A 15,770-nucleotide genomic window follows, 5' to 3' on the forward strand; every position below is an offset into this window, starting at 1 on the left:
CTTTAACCCACCAAAGCCTGTTTTCTCATCTGTAAAATAGGGTCCACATCACTACTTGCCTCAGAGGAATTTGTCAGGATCAAATGAAATTATACCAGCAACATGCTTGGCACATTGTGTGGCCTCAGTTACACGTTAGTGGTCACTGGTCCTGCCTAGGCTTGGAGCTTGTACAAAGCCATTTTGGGAAATTCAAGCTATGGGTTTTGGCCTCTGAAGGCCATGTTCTTTTCAGGATGTCTGGTTCCAGGGCTAGGAGACAATCATGCACAAGGTGAAGTTATTTTTAACCTCTTTCTACAAGGGTGCTATTTTAATCCAAGTTGTTATTGGAGTTCAGTCTAATTCTCGTCCTTCTTAGACCCTCTGTACCTGTTTAATAACTAATACAAGGGGAAGAAGAGTACCCCCCCCCATATACAGACACACACACACACACACATATTCCACCCTAGGGACCGCCCCAGTAGAAGTGGCAGGAGGGGATTATAGCAGGGACAAGGGGAGGTGCAGGACTTACTGAATCCGAGGCCCCAGGGGCTGGGCTCTCCAATGACCATGAAGTGATCTTGTTTGGAACCCCTGGTAAAGGGGCAAGAGCGGGGCTTTGGGGTTAGACAGACACTGACTCAAATCTTAGCTCGGGTATTTGTCCTTTACATCACCCTACTTGAGTTACCTAACCTTCCCTAGCCTCAGTTTTATCATTTGTAAATAAGGATGATAATAATCATGTCTCTATCTCAAAGGGTTGCTGAGAAGCTTAAATAAATAAATATACGGAAAGCACTTAGAAAGGTGTCTGACACATGGTCAGCTCTGGTAATTACTATGATGCTCCTCCTCTTAGAGGTATTAATGGAATCTAAATCAGCTATGAAGCCTAAAACTGTGAGACTGTACAAGAAGCAGCAAATAGCATGATTCTTACATGAGCTTTGCTTTGAGCACGAGTATTCTTTACACTGGGGCAAACACTACCCCCATATTTGTGAACAAATTCTTATCTATTTGTTAACCTGATGGTGATATATAAATGTTACCAGGAAACAGAAAATAGAATTTACTTAACAGAATTTCAACATAGAGTGATCTTGGTTGGAAAGTATTCCATTAAGCAAGGGATAACTATGTAGGAGTAATAAAAATCAATTTGTATCTGAGCACTTTGAGAGTAGTGCTACTTTTTCATAGCATGTTATAACATCCAAGTTCTACAATCATTAGGATTTTTTTTCCCTAATAGAATAGTGTTTTTGTTTTTGTTTTTCACTTGAAACATACCACACTGGGGTTACTTTATTTTATGTCTTTCCTTTTAAGTGTTACACACCATCATGACCAAGAAACTAGACCTCAATAATATGCCACTCTCTGTGTTTCCTTATTATACCTCTTTGGGCACGGCCTTGTATGGAAAGGAGAAACCTCTGATCAAGCTTCCAGCACCATTCAGAGAATCATTAGATCTTCCCTTATGGAAGTTCTTACAGAAAAAGAAGCATCTGATTGATGAGATAAATGACGAAGCGAGACATTGTCACTGTGATCTAATATGGTCCAAACTCAGTAGTGAAGTTACCATCAGACCTGCGACCACATTAATCTGTCTCGGTAGACTGAGAATCAGGAGATGGAAGGAAGATGTTTCCACAGCATTCTCTAGCATCAGGTCTAAATATAAAGTTACCCCCTTTAAAGTGGATCCCATAGTGTGGGACACCATAAAAAAGAGTGTAGAAGACGACGACAGGATTTTGATTGAATTTGATACACTTACGGGGATTGTAACCTTAGTGGGGAAATCAGAGGATGTACAGAACATTGAGCCACAAATCAAGGAATTAATAGAAAGTACCACGCAAAAAATTAGAAGAGAAGAGCAAAGTCTAAAGCAAAAAGTGGTCATTTCTCCAGGAAGGTATTCTCTTTTGTGTCACAGCGATGTCCTGGAGCGTCTCCGCACTGAGTACCCAGAGATGGAGATTTGTTATGATGAAGCTTCTCAACACATGTGCCTCAAAGGCCTCTACACGGATGTGTATAAAGCAAAGTATGAAATACAGAAAAAGATGCACACCATGGTTCAAAAAAGCATCCAGCTTCCCCCTGAGATTTTCCAGTTTTTGCAAAAAAGAGACTGTATAGAATTCTCTAAGTCTCTTTTGATGGCACAGGAAATTCTTGCAGTTTATGAGCTGGAGGGTAAAACTGTTCTCTTAATCGGCTATTCCTCTGAAGTCCTATTAGATGCTGAAAAGCAAATGGTCAGTGCCTTAAGTTATAAGCGCATCCACATCGAGGACAGGGAAGTTCTCAATGGCAAGAAATGGAAAGGGCTCACTCACGGTTTGCATAAGAGACATAATTCCTCCTCAAAGACTGTAATAATCGATGAGTTAACTTCAAAAACCAAAGCTGAGGTCATCATCGCGGGCTGTGTGAGAGAAGTGAATGAATCCTATAACTTGCTTTTTGACTTTGTGGAAAAACACACAAAAATAGAGAGATTGATTGAAATAGAGCCTCCCGTAATCATTGATTATTTAAGGATAGAAAAAAAGCCATTCTGGCAAAAGATAAAGACGACAAATGTTCAGGTAACTTTCAATCTTGAGAATAAACAAAAAGGCATTTTACTAACTGGGCCAAGGGCCAAAGTCCTGGAGGGCGTGAGCATCGTCAAGCAAGCCTTGGATTCTGTCTGCATTGAAAGCGTCCATATTGATAAGCCATTGGTCAGCCAGTTCTTCCAGGAGAAAGCACAGTATTATAAAAGAGAGGTCAAACGGTTATTTGGATGTTCCATTGACCTCCAGGAGAATGGAGGGGAGAAGGAGGGAGGCAGCACGGATGGGCAGAAGTGCTTGGCTCAGGTAGAGCTGGCCCCTGGAGTCTCGCTTAAGGGGCCGCAGAGCAACTTGTCGCAGGTAGAGCTGGCCCCTGGAGTCTCGCTGATGGTGCAGCAGGGCGACTTGACCCAGTTTCCTGTCGAGGTGGTGGTGAGCAGCGCCAGTGAGGACCTGCAGCTCTGCAGCAGCCTGGCGGCGGCTCTTTCCAAAGCAGCCGGCCCTGAGCTCCAAGAGGACTGTGACCAGATAGTGAAGAAAATGGGCAAGATCCTCCCCGGCAGCGCCATCATCTCGAAAGCAGGAAAGCTCCCATACCGCCACGTGGTCCTTGCAGTGGGGCCCCGGTGGAAGGACGACGAGGACCTGAAGTGCATGCTCCAGTTAAAGAGGGCTGTAGAAGAAAGTCTCCATTTGGCTGAAACACACAGGTGCCGGTCCATAGCCATCCCGGCCATCAGTTCCGGAGCCGGTGGCTTTCCCTTAGCCCAGTGTGTGAAGACGATTGTTTTGGCTATCAAGAAAAACTTCCAGTTTAAGCAGGATGGACACACCTTGAAAGAGATTTACCTTGTGGATACAGATGAGAAGACTGTCCAGGCCTTCGCGGAAACTGTGAAAACTGTATTTGAGGACCCCCGGCCTCCTACGGCTTCCAGGCCCAGTGTACCGCAGACGGTCCAGCCCGGCTTGACCAACGTTCGTGGACACAGACAAATTCTGTTGTCCCAGGGAAGCCTAAGGATCCTGCTGGTGAAAGGAGATGTGCAAAGCGCCACGGTGAGTGTCCCTTCTGTCCCTGCCTGCCGAACACCCGCCGCGGTGCTGCGATTCTCTAGCCAGCCTGTTGCCCAAGGCAGACTAGGACCCAGGGGAAGAATCCCATGCCCTCCCTCCCAGCCTCAGAAGTGGTTTTCTCAGAACACTGGGCGGCTTCACTGAGGCATTTACCCACAGAGATTGGCCACTCAATTGTGGGAACTGCAAGTGTACTCAGATCGCGAGGCTTCCAGTAAATGCAAAAACCCACAATACTATCTTATGTTTATACATGTATACTTTTTCAGTGCCTTTATACCTGTCACATTTTGGCAAATCTAAGGTTAATTTCCTGTCAAATTTGCTGAGGGCAGATAAAGACAAATTAGAGCATTTGATGTGGGCAGAGGATGGGAATCTTGTCAATGGTGCTGAACCAGGGTGAACTACACTCCTTCTCGGTGACCCAGGCAGGGCAGCCTTGAATATCACTTGGTCACATTCCTTCTCCTCTCTTCTCTTGGTGTCTTAATTGAGCCCGATTTAGAAAATCTCTGTCAGATCAAAGCAGTGTGCTCACAGCTCAAACCTACCTGGTTTAGGGGCACCTGGGTGGCTAGGTTGTTAAGCATCTGCCTTTGGCTCAGGTCATGATCCCAGGGTCCTGGGATCGAGCCCCACATCGGGCTTCCTGCTCAGCGGGAGCCTGCTTCTCCCTCTCCCTCTCCCCCTGCTTGTGTTCGCTCTCTCGCTATGTCTCTCTCTCTGTCAAATAAATAAATAAAAAATCTTTAAGAAAAAAACCAAAACCCTACCCGGTGTATGTTCCCACTGGTCCCCTCCCAAATGACTGCCCCGCCTCCCTCTCCCTGCTGCCCTGATTCCTGTTTCCCAGACCCCACAAGCCATGCCTCTGCACTCCTTCAGAGACCCTATACTATCTATATCTCGCTTTATATCTCCATTGTCCTGGAGTGTTATTTAAATAAGTATCTGGTAACCCTTTGCCTCGGGTGGCATTTCAATCTCTGAAATTAATCATCATCGTTTCCCCCCTATAGTGCCAAACCCAGGGGCTCAAATACAGTGATCCTTGATGAATGCTCTTTGTTAGTATCTGAAACAAATTGGTTTTGTCTTCAAGGCTGATGTTCTTGTCAACTCCATTCCCGTGAATCTCCAGCTTAATAAAGGGCTCCTTTCTCAGGCCCTCTTGGCGAAAGCTGGGCCAAAGCTCCAGGAGGAATTGGACAGAGTCGGCCAAGCGAAGGCTGTTGGCATGGGTACAGTTCTCCGAACCAGTGGACACGGTCTACGCTGCCAGCATGTGCTTCACGTAGTGGCTCCAGACTGGAGAGATGGGTGCACATCTTCATACAAGGTGGGGCCAAGTTTTAGGTTCCCTGGGAAATTGGGTCGCCTTTGGGACTCTCCTCTCCGTATAGTGTAGATTGGCCTCTGTCTGTCACATTATCAGCAGGTTCTATCACGATGGCCATTTCTTTCAGTTGTAGCTGACCTTGCCCCAAGACTAGTTAATAATATAAATTGATTACAGCGCTCAATCATTATTGGGGCTCGGGGAAGAGTTATTGAAGACAACACATCTTTAGTGAGGATAGCAAGGTGAGGGCATGAGGAATGGAGGAGAATGAAGGATTAGAACAGTAGTTGCTTTGCTTCTTTCCTTCCTTGCCGAGTGAGTTTGAATCTTTTTAGAGGGTCTCTGATGTTCCCTTTTCCTTGTCTGTTCCTGTTCTTTCCCTTCCTTTTTTGACTGCCCTTAACCTCTTTTGAAAGGAGAGTAGACAGAGATCACAGTCAAAGTTGCTAAATTCTTGTCCTTTTTGTTCTAACTCCCATTTCTAGGAAAGATGCATAAAGATGTGCTTTGTGCTTTTCAGATCATGAGAGACATTATCAGAAAATGTCTGGAAATCACCGAGAACTTGTTTTTAAGATCAATTGCATTTCCAGCAATAGGAACAGGAAATTTGGGGTTTCCTAAAACCATGTTTGCTAAATTAATAACTTCAGAAGTGTTAAACTTCAGTAGCAAGATTCAACTGACAGCTTTACAAGAGGTTCAATTTCTGCTGCACCCGAGTGATCATGAAAATATTCAGGTACAGTCTCACTCATTTCTGGTTATTTTGGCAGCTGAGCCCTAATGTTTTCAGATGTCGTCTTGGTTGGTCTGTTAGATTGTTTTTTCCATGTATTTCCTGTACAGCAAAGTAAAGGAGTGGTATAGACCACTTGTAGCACAGCAAATGTCAAGCAAATTTATGGATATAGAAAAAAATTTAACTTCTTATTAAGGAGAATTCCAAACATAAATAAAAGTACACAAAATGGGGGCACCTGGGTGGCTCAGTTGGTTAAGCGACTGCCTTCGGCTCAGGTCATGATCGTGGAGTCCCGGGATCGAGTCCCGCATCGGGCTCCCTGCTCGGCAGGGAGTCTGCTTCTCCCTCTGACCCTCCCCCCTCTCATGTACTCGCTCTCTCTCATTCTCTCTCTCTCAAATAAATAAATAAAATCTTTTAAAAAATAAATAAATAAAAATACACAAAATGGTATAATGAACTCCCTTGTACCCATCACTCATCTTCACAATTATCAACCCATGGCCAGTATGTTTCATCTCTATCTCCATTTATTTCCCTCCTTCCTATATTATTTCCAAGCAAATCCTAGACATACTTTATCCATAAAAAATTCAGTATTTATTTTAAGCAATAGGATTCTTTTTAAAAAGTAACATTACCACAATACTATTTCACACTTAAAATAAATTGAAAATCATTCCCTTATTTCCTCAGTTATCAATGTTCAAATTTCCAGTTGAATCATAAATGCCTTATTTTGTTTTGTCTCTTGGGTTTTTTTTTTTTTTAGATTTATTTATTTATTTGAGAGAGAGAGAGAGAGAGAGAGAGAAACAGCATGAGAGGGGAGAGGGTCAGAGGGAAAGGGAGAAAGAGAATCTCAGGTAGACTCCCCAACCCCATGGGCCGGGCCCGATCCCATGACTCTGAGGTCACGACCCAAACGGAAACCAAGAGCCCGACACTCAACTGACCAAGCCACCCAGGTGTCCCTGCCTTATTTTGTGGTTAGAATGAACTCAGCACATCCCCATGGGAGTAGGAGAGTTGGGACTAGAAATACCAGAACCATCTTCGGTTGTAGAGAGTCCATCAACCAGCTGTCCACCTTTACACACGGAGCCTGCCTGCCTGCCTGCCCGCCCCTGGAGTCCTGTGAGCCTGGGATTCTGGCTCTGTAGTCTCCCCATGTCCCCTTCCCATTACTGGATCAATCTTTTAGCACAAAAGTTACTTATTTTTTTCCCCCCCAAAATCTCTCTTGCTTGTTTAAAAGGAGAAAGAAAGTGATGATTTGAGGGTGTCACTACGAGGCAAAGAAAGGGAATTCACAGGTTCATTAACCCTAGAATACATACATCAACCTCTGGCTCCAGAGAGGGCTACTCCCCTAGCGATTCCTCTCCTGGGACAAATAAGAAGTTAAAAAATGTAAGTGGGTTGGGGCGCCTGGGTGGCTCAGTTGTTAAGCGTCTGCCTTCAGCTCAGGTCGTGATCACAGGGTCCTGGGATCGAGCCTCGCATCGGGCTCCTTGCTCCGCGGGAGCCTGCTTCTCCCTCTCCCACTCCCCCTGCTTATGTTCCCTCTCTCACTGTGTCTCTCTCTGTCAAATAAATAAATAAAATTAAAAAAAAAAAAGGAAGTGGTTGCTGTCTATGTGATTATCTTTCTCTTACTACTGTGTTTTTTTAACAACCGGCAAGAAACTTGCTCTTACTGATTATGGAAATAATACATATTCATTGTAGAAACTTAGAACCATAAAAAATGCATACATTCTTTTAGTTGTATTTCATTGTAGTCTTCTTTTATACGTGTGTACCTTTAGAAGTGGGATTATATATTGCAATTTAATATCATTATTTTTTCATTTAATAGTATAAAAAAGAGAATTTCCCTATTCCACAAACTATTTTTTGAAAATGAGATTTTTAATGGCTGTTAAATAAGCCAACACATGGATATACCAAAATTTATCTAACCATTTCCCTGTTGGATTTTTAAACTGTTTTATTTCTTCTCTGTTATAAATAGCATGTAATGAATATGCTTGTACTTATAACTTCCTTCACATATTTAATAGTTTTCCTAGAATGCATTTGCAAAAACGGAATTATATGTATTATTTTCATAATTTAAAAAAATCTATAATGAAAATAACACTTTGAAAGTTGTTCTCTCCTAAGTATGTGTGCATGCAAGATCAAAAGCCCTGATGAATCAAATTTATTCATCTATGGAGGATTGTAGTAGTCAAAACTGTCTTTGTATTTCCAGGCATTTTCAGATGAATTTGCCAGAAGGACTAATGGAAGTTTCGTCAGTGACAAAATTCTCAAGGCTGAAGATGCACAAGGTTCAGTAAAGCTATGAGATGAGAAATTATTTCTAGTTGCTAAATAACTATTCAGTGAAAGACGGTAGTGATGATTTTTATGAAAGAATCAGTTAGTGATAAAGAAGATATTAAATTATATCCCATACCCCTGAGCATGTAAGACATTGGCTGTGCTTATGTGGTCTGATGTGAAAGAGTAGGCAGGCTAAATTATATAATCTATACAGTGGGTTTGTGGGTAGTGATTGGCTACTAATTTCTGAGGATGATGTGACATGTGTTTTCAGAAACAGATACATTTAAAGAGACAATATCAACCAAATGCTTCTCCTGTGTCAAATCTGCTGTTGCTATACTTGAGTTTATCCAAACTCCTGTTTATAGAGTTTGCTGAGACTTCTTGAATCTGAATGTGTATGTTTCCCATCAAAGTTGGGGATTTTCCAGTCATTCTTTAATTAGTTTACCTCACTGGTCTCTCTCTAGTGCCCCAATAACATGAATGTGAAGTGTTTTGATAGCATGCCATGGGTCCCTGGGATCTCTTTTTCTTTTTTAAATCTCTTTTCTCTCTGTTCATCACATTGGATAATTTCTATTGACCCACCTCCAAGTTCATGGACTCTTTTCTCTGTCCACTGCCCATCCAGTGAATTTTTTTTACTTCAGATACTATATTTTTAAACTCTAAAATGTCCATTTGTTTTTTTTTTTTTTTTTTTAGAGTTTATAAACTATAAACTGCAGGGCCTCCTATTTTTCCATTCACTCCAAATCATTTTCAGGCACTCAGCTGTGTTTACTTTGACCTCAGGGAGCATAGTTATAGCAGATGCTTTAAAGTCTTTGTCAGGTAATTCCAACATCTGGATCATCTTGAGATTAGTATCTGTAATTGATTGTCTTGATCCTTGAGAACTGGTCACATTTTCCTGGTTCTTTACAGGACAAACCATTTGGGATTATAGACTGGGCATTTTAAATACTATGTTGTGAAACTTGGGTCCTATTAAAATCTTCTGGAAAATGGTGATTGTTTTGTTTGTTTTAGCAAGTAGTCAGTCAGTTAAGTTCATTCTAAGCACTCTGTCTCACCTTCTGTGTGGGCAGCAGTTCCAATGTTAATTTAGTTCTCAAGGCCTTTCCTATGCAGCTTGGGTCTGTCCCCACACATGCAGCTCCAGCTCTGTATTCATACACAGAATAGGGGTACCTTCTCCAGCTCTCACCTGTCTGGGACTCCTATACTCTCTGGCTCAAGGGAGCCCATTTTCTAGGTCCTCTGGCCAGGAAGACAGGTTCTCTGGGAGCTTAAGACGCCTGTTCAGCTGCCTCATACTTTTGCATGGTAAGGGTTACCCTTGTGGGCAAAGTGGAGAGACAAAGAGGGAGAGAAAGAGAGAGCCACACGTATTGCCCAGACACACACATACAGCTCTTTTTTTTTAAGATTTTTTTTTTTTTAACTCTGAGAAAGAGAGAGGGAGAGAGAAAATCTCAAGCAGACTGCCCGCTGAGCGTGAAGCCCCACGTGGGGCTCGATCTGGCCACCCGGAGATCATCACCTGAGCCAAAATCAAGAGTCAGACACCCAACCGACTGAGCCACCCAGGCGCCCCCACATACATGCTTTTCAGACCACAAGGGCCCCTTCTCTTCATTCTTCCGGACAGGAAGGCAGAATGTCTCTCAGGGTTTTGGCTCCCTCTGGAGCCACTGTGGAGCTCTGCAACTGGGCTCATCTTGAGGCAAGGCCTGAATTAGAAAAAGGAAAAATATGGACAGTCGTGAGGATTCCTTCCAATACTCTTCAGTTCACAGGGACCCTTTTTTCTAATCCTCTGGCTGCAAAGATAGGAATTCTCATTACACAGTTCTGCAACGGGGGCCACCTTGGGCCAGTGCTGAGAGAGAAAGAGGGAAAATTTTAAGACAAAATAAAATGGGAAACTCTCCCTCCCCCTTACAGGTGACTTCTTCAAGTTTTGACTCCCTCCCCCAGCCTGCCTGCTGTTTACTTTTCAGGTCTCAGTTAGTTGGCTTTTTGTATTTATCCTGCATTTTTAGTTGTGATTTGTGAGTGAGATAGGTGTGTGGGGGCCTGACATCGCTGTGGCCAGCAGCAGAAGTCCACGCTTGATATATATTATATTTTGTAATCCTTTCTCAGAAACTGACCATCACTGGGGCTCAGAGTCAGGGCTGGTTAAGGGCTGGAGATCACAGGGCTGGGGAAGAAGTATGAGAGGAATGCATCTGGGGAGTGTGAGATCTAAGTCGTTCTTGCTGTGGCCGACTTGGTTAGGGACTCCGTTTCTTTTCTTCTCAGATTTCCATGGGACTGCATCTAGCCCTAATGTAGACGTGCATGAAATGAAGATCGGTCCCATCATCTTCCAGGTGGCCTTTGGAGATATCACCAAAGAAAAGGCTGATGTGATTGTAAATTCAACATCAAAAGCATTTAATCTCAAAGCAGGTACTTTACTTGTAGGATTTGAGTCGTGTAATAGTCAACTGTCCTATAGTTGCTGTAGCCAAACTGGTTTCTACAACTTTGGCTTCTTGATATTACTAATTTTAAAATTATTTTGACATGGTTTCTAATAATTGGTAACAGATAATTTATACATTTTTCTTCTTTCTTATCAGAAATACTCAGGTTCTAGGATTCCTTTGATGATTAGGAAAGCTTTTTAGATAATGAGGCAATCATTCTGATCCAGATGTACTGTTCTGGTTTTTTTCAATTCATGTAACCCTCTTGCTTTTCTCCTGTAGGGGTGTCCAAAGCAATTCTAGAATGTGCTGGACAAAATGTGGAAATGGCATGTTCTCGCCTAGGTAAGACACAATACTATTTTTTTGGTTCAAAATTATAAGTAGAAGGCTGAATATGGGAGGTTTTGGAGAGGCTGGGGAGAGTCTTGGGATTGGAGAGACAACATATTAATCTGAAAATCATACATTTGACCAAAGAATTCTAATCAGAGACAATTAGAAGTGAAAAGTAATCTCACTTAAAAAGAGAAGATAAGAAAGATTCCTCAAAAAGCATATTTTAGGAGTCTCTTTTCACATAAAATGCTTTATATGCCAAAGCAAACATTTTGCTTTCTAAACAATCAAAGAATGGGTTCAGTATCTAATTTTGCATCTCTCTGTCTTGTGTTTCCCAGCTCAAAAGGGCAACAGTGATTATATAGTTACTGAAGGTGGATTATTGAGGTGCAAGAATATTGTTCACATCATTGGCGGAAATGATGTTAAGAAATCTGTCTCCCTTGTTTTGCAAGAGTGTGAAAAACGGAATTACTCGTCAATTTGCCTCCCAGCCATTGGGACAGGTTTGTAACCTCTGGCTGTCAAGGCGTCCCCCTTTCCTTCGCTCTGGTGCTGACTGTTAATATAATCAATGCAGAGTCTGAGTCAAGGTGGCTCCTCATCCCAAGGCAGCCCCAAAGGGAGTAAGCAAAGACTGTGGGGTGGTTTAAGTAAGAGGAAAAAATGAAGAAAACTGAAGATAGTGTTGAATATTAGAGTGACATCTGCTCTGTACTATGGGAGGGAAGAGAGAGGAAGGGCAGGAAGAGAAAGAAAGCCCATCATCTCTCCTTCTCTCCTCGTTCCTCTGTTTCTTTTTTTTCCTGTCCCCTGCATTATTTAGTCTTGAACTCCCTCCCCCATCCCTTCTGCATGGAGAACCTCAGAGCATGGGCTTGTACCTCCCAGGAGCTGACTCGGATGGAGAGGAGTATTCCTGGCCTTGTCACACCTCTTGTACAGCTGGCCCTATGAGTTGGCCTTAGGACATGTCTGCACAGAAGCCTCCCAGTCACCAGAGCCTAATGGGTTCTGGTTCTAATGGGTCAGAAATTCAACTCCAACCTTCCTCTTTTCAGCCTACTTGCCTTTTTTGTTTCCCTCAAACTATGTAATAGTTGTGTAAGTCTTCATATATAAGGATGGTGCTTTGGGTTTATCATTAGTAAGGTGATGCTCTTTCAGCTCTTTTCCCAGGAATCTGAGTCTTGGGTGGTGATGAGGAATTTTTGCTTGGTTTCCCTTCAGAGAGCTGGTCAGGGAAGCAAATACTCTCAGACTTGAAGTGGAACGTAGCTGGCTGGTCCCAGAGAGAGAGCCCTCAGCACTGGATTGGTGATTCCATTGCGCAGGAATCTGAGTGTCTCACACTTACATTCCAGGCCCTCCAAAAGTACACTTAACCGGCCTTGTCACTTCCTGAGCCCTCTTCTAGTCCTCTGTTATTTTAATTTCTGTAATACTCTACCATTCCTCTTAATGTTCCCACATGGAATGCTACCTCTACTTTATTACTTTTCTATTTCTGAAAGATTAATTTATAGTCCCTTTATGTTTTCATTCGCCTTGTGGTATTATCCAATTTGGCAGTTTAGCCAACATGTCTGTCTGCCAGTTTGTCTGTCTGTCTGTCTCTTTCTCTATCTCTATCTTTAATGGACACCCACTAATGACTCACCAGTCTCTGTCTCCATTGATTTTTTTCTGAGCTCTGGTCTTGTGTTTCTACATCAACTTTATCTGGGCCAAGAAATTAGACAACCCAAGGGTGACACAGACCTTCCCAAGAAAAAATAAGGAAATGAGGCAGTTTTTGTTTTGCATGAATATATACACATAATTATTTCTGGGTTACTGCAAACCTGTTGTTTCTTCCACTGACTTGGTTGCATTGCTGGTCTGCACAAATAAATCAGGATTACAGATTCTCCTTGCTTGTCATCTTTACTAATCTGTATCACCACTTGAGCTGGTCCTTGGACTAACGGACAGGGGAGCTTTCTCCTTTAGTGGTGTTTATGAGTTGACTTGGCACTGCAACTGAGACGGCTTCTGGCAGTCAAAGAAGCCCTCTCCCTGGCTCCTTGCAGACACCTGCCTAGGGGGAGAGAGTGGGTGGTCAGCGATACTTGCAAGCACTTCAAGTTCAAAGCAGACTATAAATTCCAATTCATTGTCTTCTCCCCCAGACTTGCCCTTCCTCTTATATCCTTGAGCATGTTAAAAGCATCACTTTCTACCTAGAATCCTTGACTCTACCCCCTTGATCACTCCTATGTTCATTAGCTTATTAACTAATTTGATTAAATATTTCCCACATGCCTGCCATGTGCCAGGCACTGTGCTTAGGCACTGGGGACAGAAAGATGACTGAGAAAAGGGTCTAGTCACCAGGTAGCACCTAGCCTCTAGTGTGAGAGACAGACATGTAAACCACGACTCAGGGTTGCACAGCAAGGTGTGTGGGTGGCAAAAAAGGGGGAACAAAGGGTCAAAGATAAACCCAGTTGGCCACTGACTTCAGGTCCTGCTGACTTCACTTCCCAACTATCTTCTCAGTCCCTGTACCTGACTCTTCATTCTGGCCTCTTCTCTTTGTTCGGCTCTTGTCTTTTGCCTAAACTTTTATTATAGCTTCCTATCTAGGCTCCCTGTCCCAGTGCCTCCTCCACATACCCCACCCCCTGAATTTATCTCAAAAAAAAAAAAATCTCAAAAACAGATCTTTTCCCCAAACACTACCAGGCTGAACATATCACGCCCCTGTTACATAGTTCTGTCTGGCATAGCCTTTTCCACGGTTTCTCATACTTCGCCTGTTGACATACCTCTTCATGCCCATATATCACATCCTTTGTGTTCTAAGTGACTAGATGAGAGCTAGCTCATGATGGGACATAGTAAGTGTTGAGAGTGAATGAATGTATCTGAATTCTCCTATTTAAATTCTTCCAAAAATCATGAGATAATCATAGCTTTGCAAAGGAGACTTTCTCTCTTTTCCTGATCATCTAATTCAGAAAACTGAAGAAACCCTCTTGTTCAGTTTTGTATGGGGTTTGTCTACATTCTCACAAGTGTCTACATAGCCAGGCCAAAGTGGTCTACTCTCATTTCTGCAGTAATGGTGGACACCATCAACAGGGAAAATCCAAGTGGGCTGTTAGTCTATCACACCAGGTTGGCCAGGGGACTTTTACATTGCTTCTCATTGTGATTTGCTAGCTGCCATTTATTTGTATGTGATTGCTTCCATGACTTTTCATGGGACTTTTCAAGGGACTTTTCATGATCTTACCTAGGCAGTAGGCTTGAGAAACAAGATATGGAACATGATGGGAAAAGAAAAAGACTTGCTCTGGTGGCCACCTTGAACCCAGCAAATCAGCTAAAATCTCACTGAGTGTGCTAGAAAAGACTTCCAAGAGGCTTAGGGATAACTGGTGTGCAAAGAATTATAGATTATAATGGATAACTTAAAGCTCCAGGTGTCTTACAAAATCAGCTTAGCTTGAATCAGGTCCCCAAAGACATCTGGAAGAATAAAGATACATGCATCTAGTTGGGTGACTATGAACAAAAAAGAAAAATTATTATTCTTTTTAAAGAGCTTGAGATTTCAACATATATTAGCATCTTTTGCTTTTTATGGACCTTTTGAGGACATGAATGAGCCAAAAAAGGTTAATTGTGCTTTGTAACACAGAGGAACACAGTTAGCTAGGGTCAACTTGACAGAGGAGACACGAACATCAGATATCAAAAGTTAGATTTCTTGGGTCCTTTGTTCATTGTTGGGTTATTGACTTCCTGACATCTTGGAATAGCAGCTCCCTGGTGCATCTAGGACCTCAAAAGTGTTTGCTCGTGCATTGCTAGAAAAGCCCATGATGATGAAAGAGTGGGCAGTGGGCATTTGTTCTGTGAGGACTGGAATCCCCAAATTATTTCTCAGCCTTCCCAGTTGGGTCTCCTCCCACCCCCGGTTTTTATTATCTGCCTTTCCAGGAAATGCCCAAAAAGACCCAGGTACAGTTGCTGATGCCATAATTGAGGCCCTCGAAGACTTTATCCAGAAAGGAATGCTCCAGTCTGTGAAAAAAGTTAAAGTTGTTATCTTTCTGCCTCACCTACTGGACGTGTTTTGTGACAGCATGAAAAAAAGAGAAGCATCTCTGGCTTCTCCCCAGCTGTCTCTGAAGTCTAAATTGACACGTGAGTTGACCATTTTTATGAAATGCATGTTCCTAATATTGATGTCACGTGAGAAATAGCTAATCTTTAACAAACTGTCAGAAAGAGAAATTAAGAAAACAATCCCATTTACAATTATATCAAAAAGAATGGAATACCTAGGAATAAATTTAATCAAGAAGGTAAAAGACCTGTACTCTGAAAACTATGTACACTCATAAAAGAAATTGAATCCCTATCAAAATTCCGATGGCATTTTTCACAGAAATAGAACAAACAATCTTAAATTTGTATGGACCCACAAAAGACACCTGATAACCAAAGCAATCTTGAGAAAGAAGAACAAAGCTAGAGGCATCACATTCCTGATTTCAAACTACATTACAAAGCTATAGTAATCAAAACAGTATGATATTTGCATAAAAACAATAGATTATTGGGACAGAATAGAGAGCCTAGAAATAAATCCATGAATATACAGATCTTTCTTCACTTACAATGGGGTTACATCCTGGTAAACCTACTGTAGGTTGAAAATTTCACAAGTCAGAAATGCATTTAACATATCTAACCTACTGAACATCCTAGTTTAGCCTAGCCTACCTTAAACATGCTCAAAACACATTAGCCTACAGTTGGATGAACTCATCTAACACAAAGCTATTTTATAATAAAGTGTTGAATCTCTCATGTAC

General features: G+C 42.3%; 1 protein-coding gene and 1 long non-coding RNA gene across 3 annotated transcripts in view; one reads left to right on the plus strand and one right to left on the minus strand.

The window, feature by feature from the left end:
* The window catches only part of PARP14 (poly(ADP-ribose) polymerase family member 14), a 40,663-nt gene that overhangs the window by 16,794 nt on the left and 8,099 nt on the right, over positions 1-15,770 (plus strand). For both annotated transcript variants that reach the window (XM_045902998.3, XM_045902997.3), the window contains exons 6-13: positions 1,324-3,629; positions 4,753-4,989; positions 5,513-5,734; positions 7,998-8,076; positions 10,388-10,537; positions 10,840-10,902; positions 11,238-11,405; positions 14,890-15,096. In XM_045902998.3, the coding sequence (XP_045758954.1) occupies positions 1,324-3,629; positions 4,753-4,989; positions 5,513-5,734; positions 7,998-8,076; positions 10,388-10,537; positions 10,840-10,902; positions 11,238-11,405; positions 14,890-15,096 (3,432 nt within the window). The remainder of the gene's footprint in view (positions 1-1,323; positions 3,630-4,752; positions 4,990-5,512; positions 5,735-7,997; positions 8,077-10,387; positions 10,538-10,839; positions 10,903-11,237; positions 11,406-14,889; positions 15,097-15,770) is intronic.
* Positions 4,104-13,353, minus strand: LOC135361568 (uncharacterized). Its single transcript, XR_010405001.1, has 3 exons — positions 12,744-13,353; positions 9,685-9,813; positions 4,104-4,373 (listed from the first exon to the last, which is right to left on the minus strand). It is a non-coding gene; the product is annotated as an uncharacterized LOC135361568 (long non-coding RNA).

The sequence above is a fragment of the Mirounga angustirostris genome, unplaced genomic scaffold, assembly GCF_029215605.1.
Source record: "Mirounga angustirostris isolate CCGP_5_RB_7025 unplaced genomic scaffold, mMirAng1.0.hap1 SCAF_1, whole genome shotgun sequence".
Taxonomy (NCBI): domain Eukaryota; kingdom Metazoa; phylum Chordata; class Mammalia; order Carnivora; family Phocidae; genus Mirounga; species Mirounga angustirostris.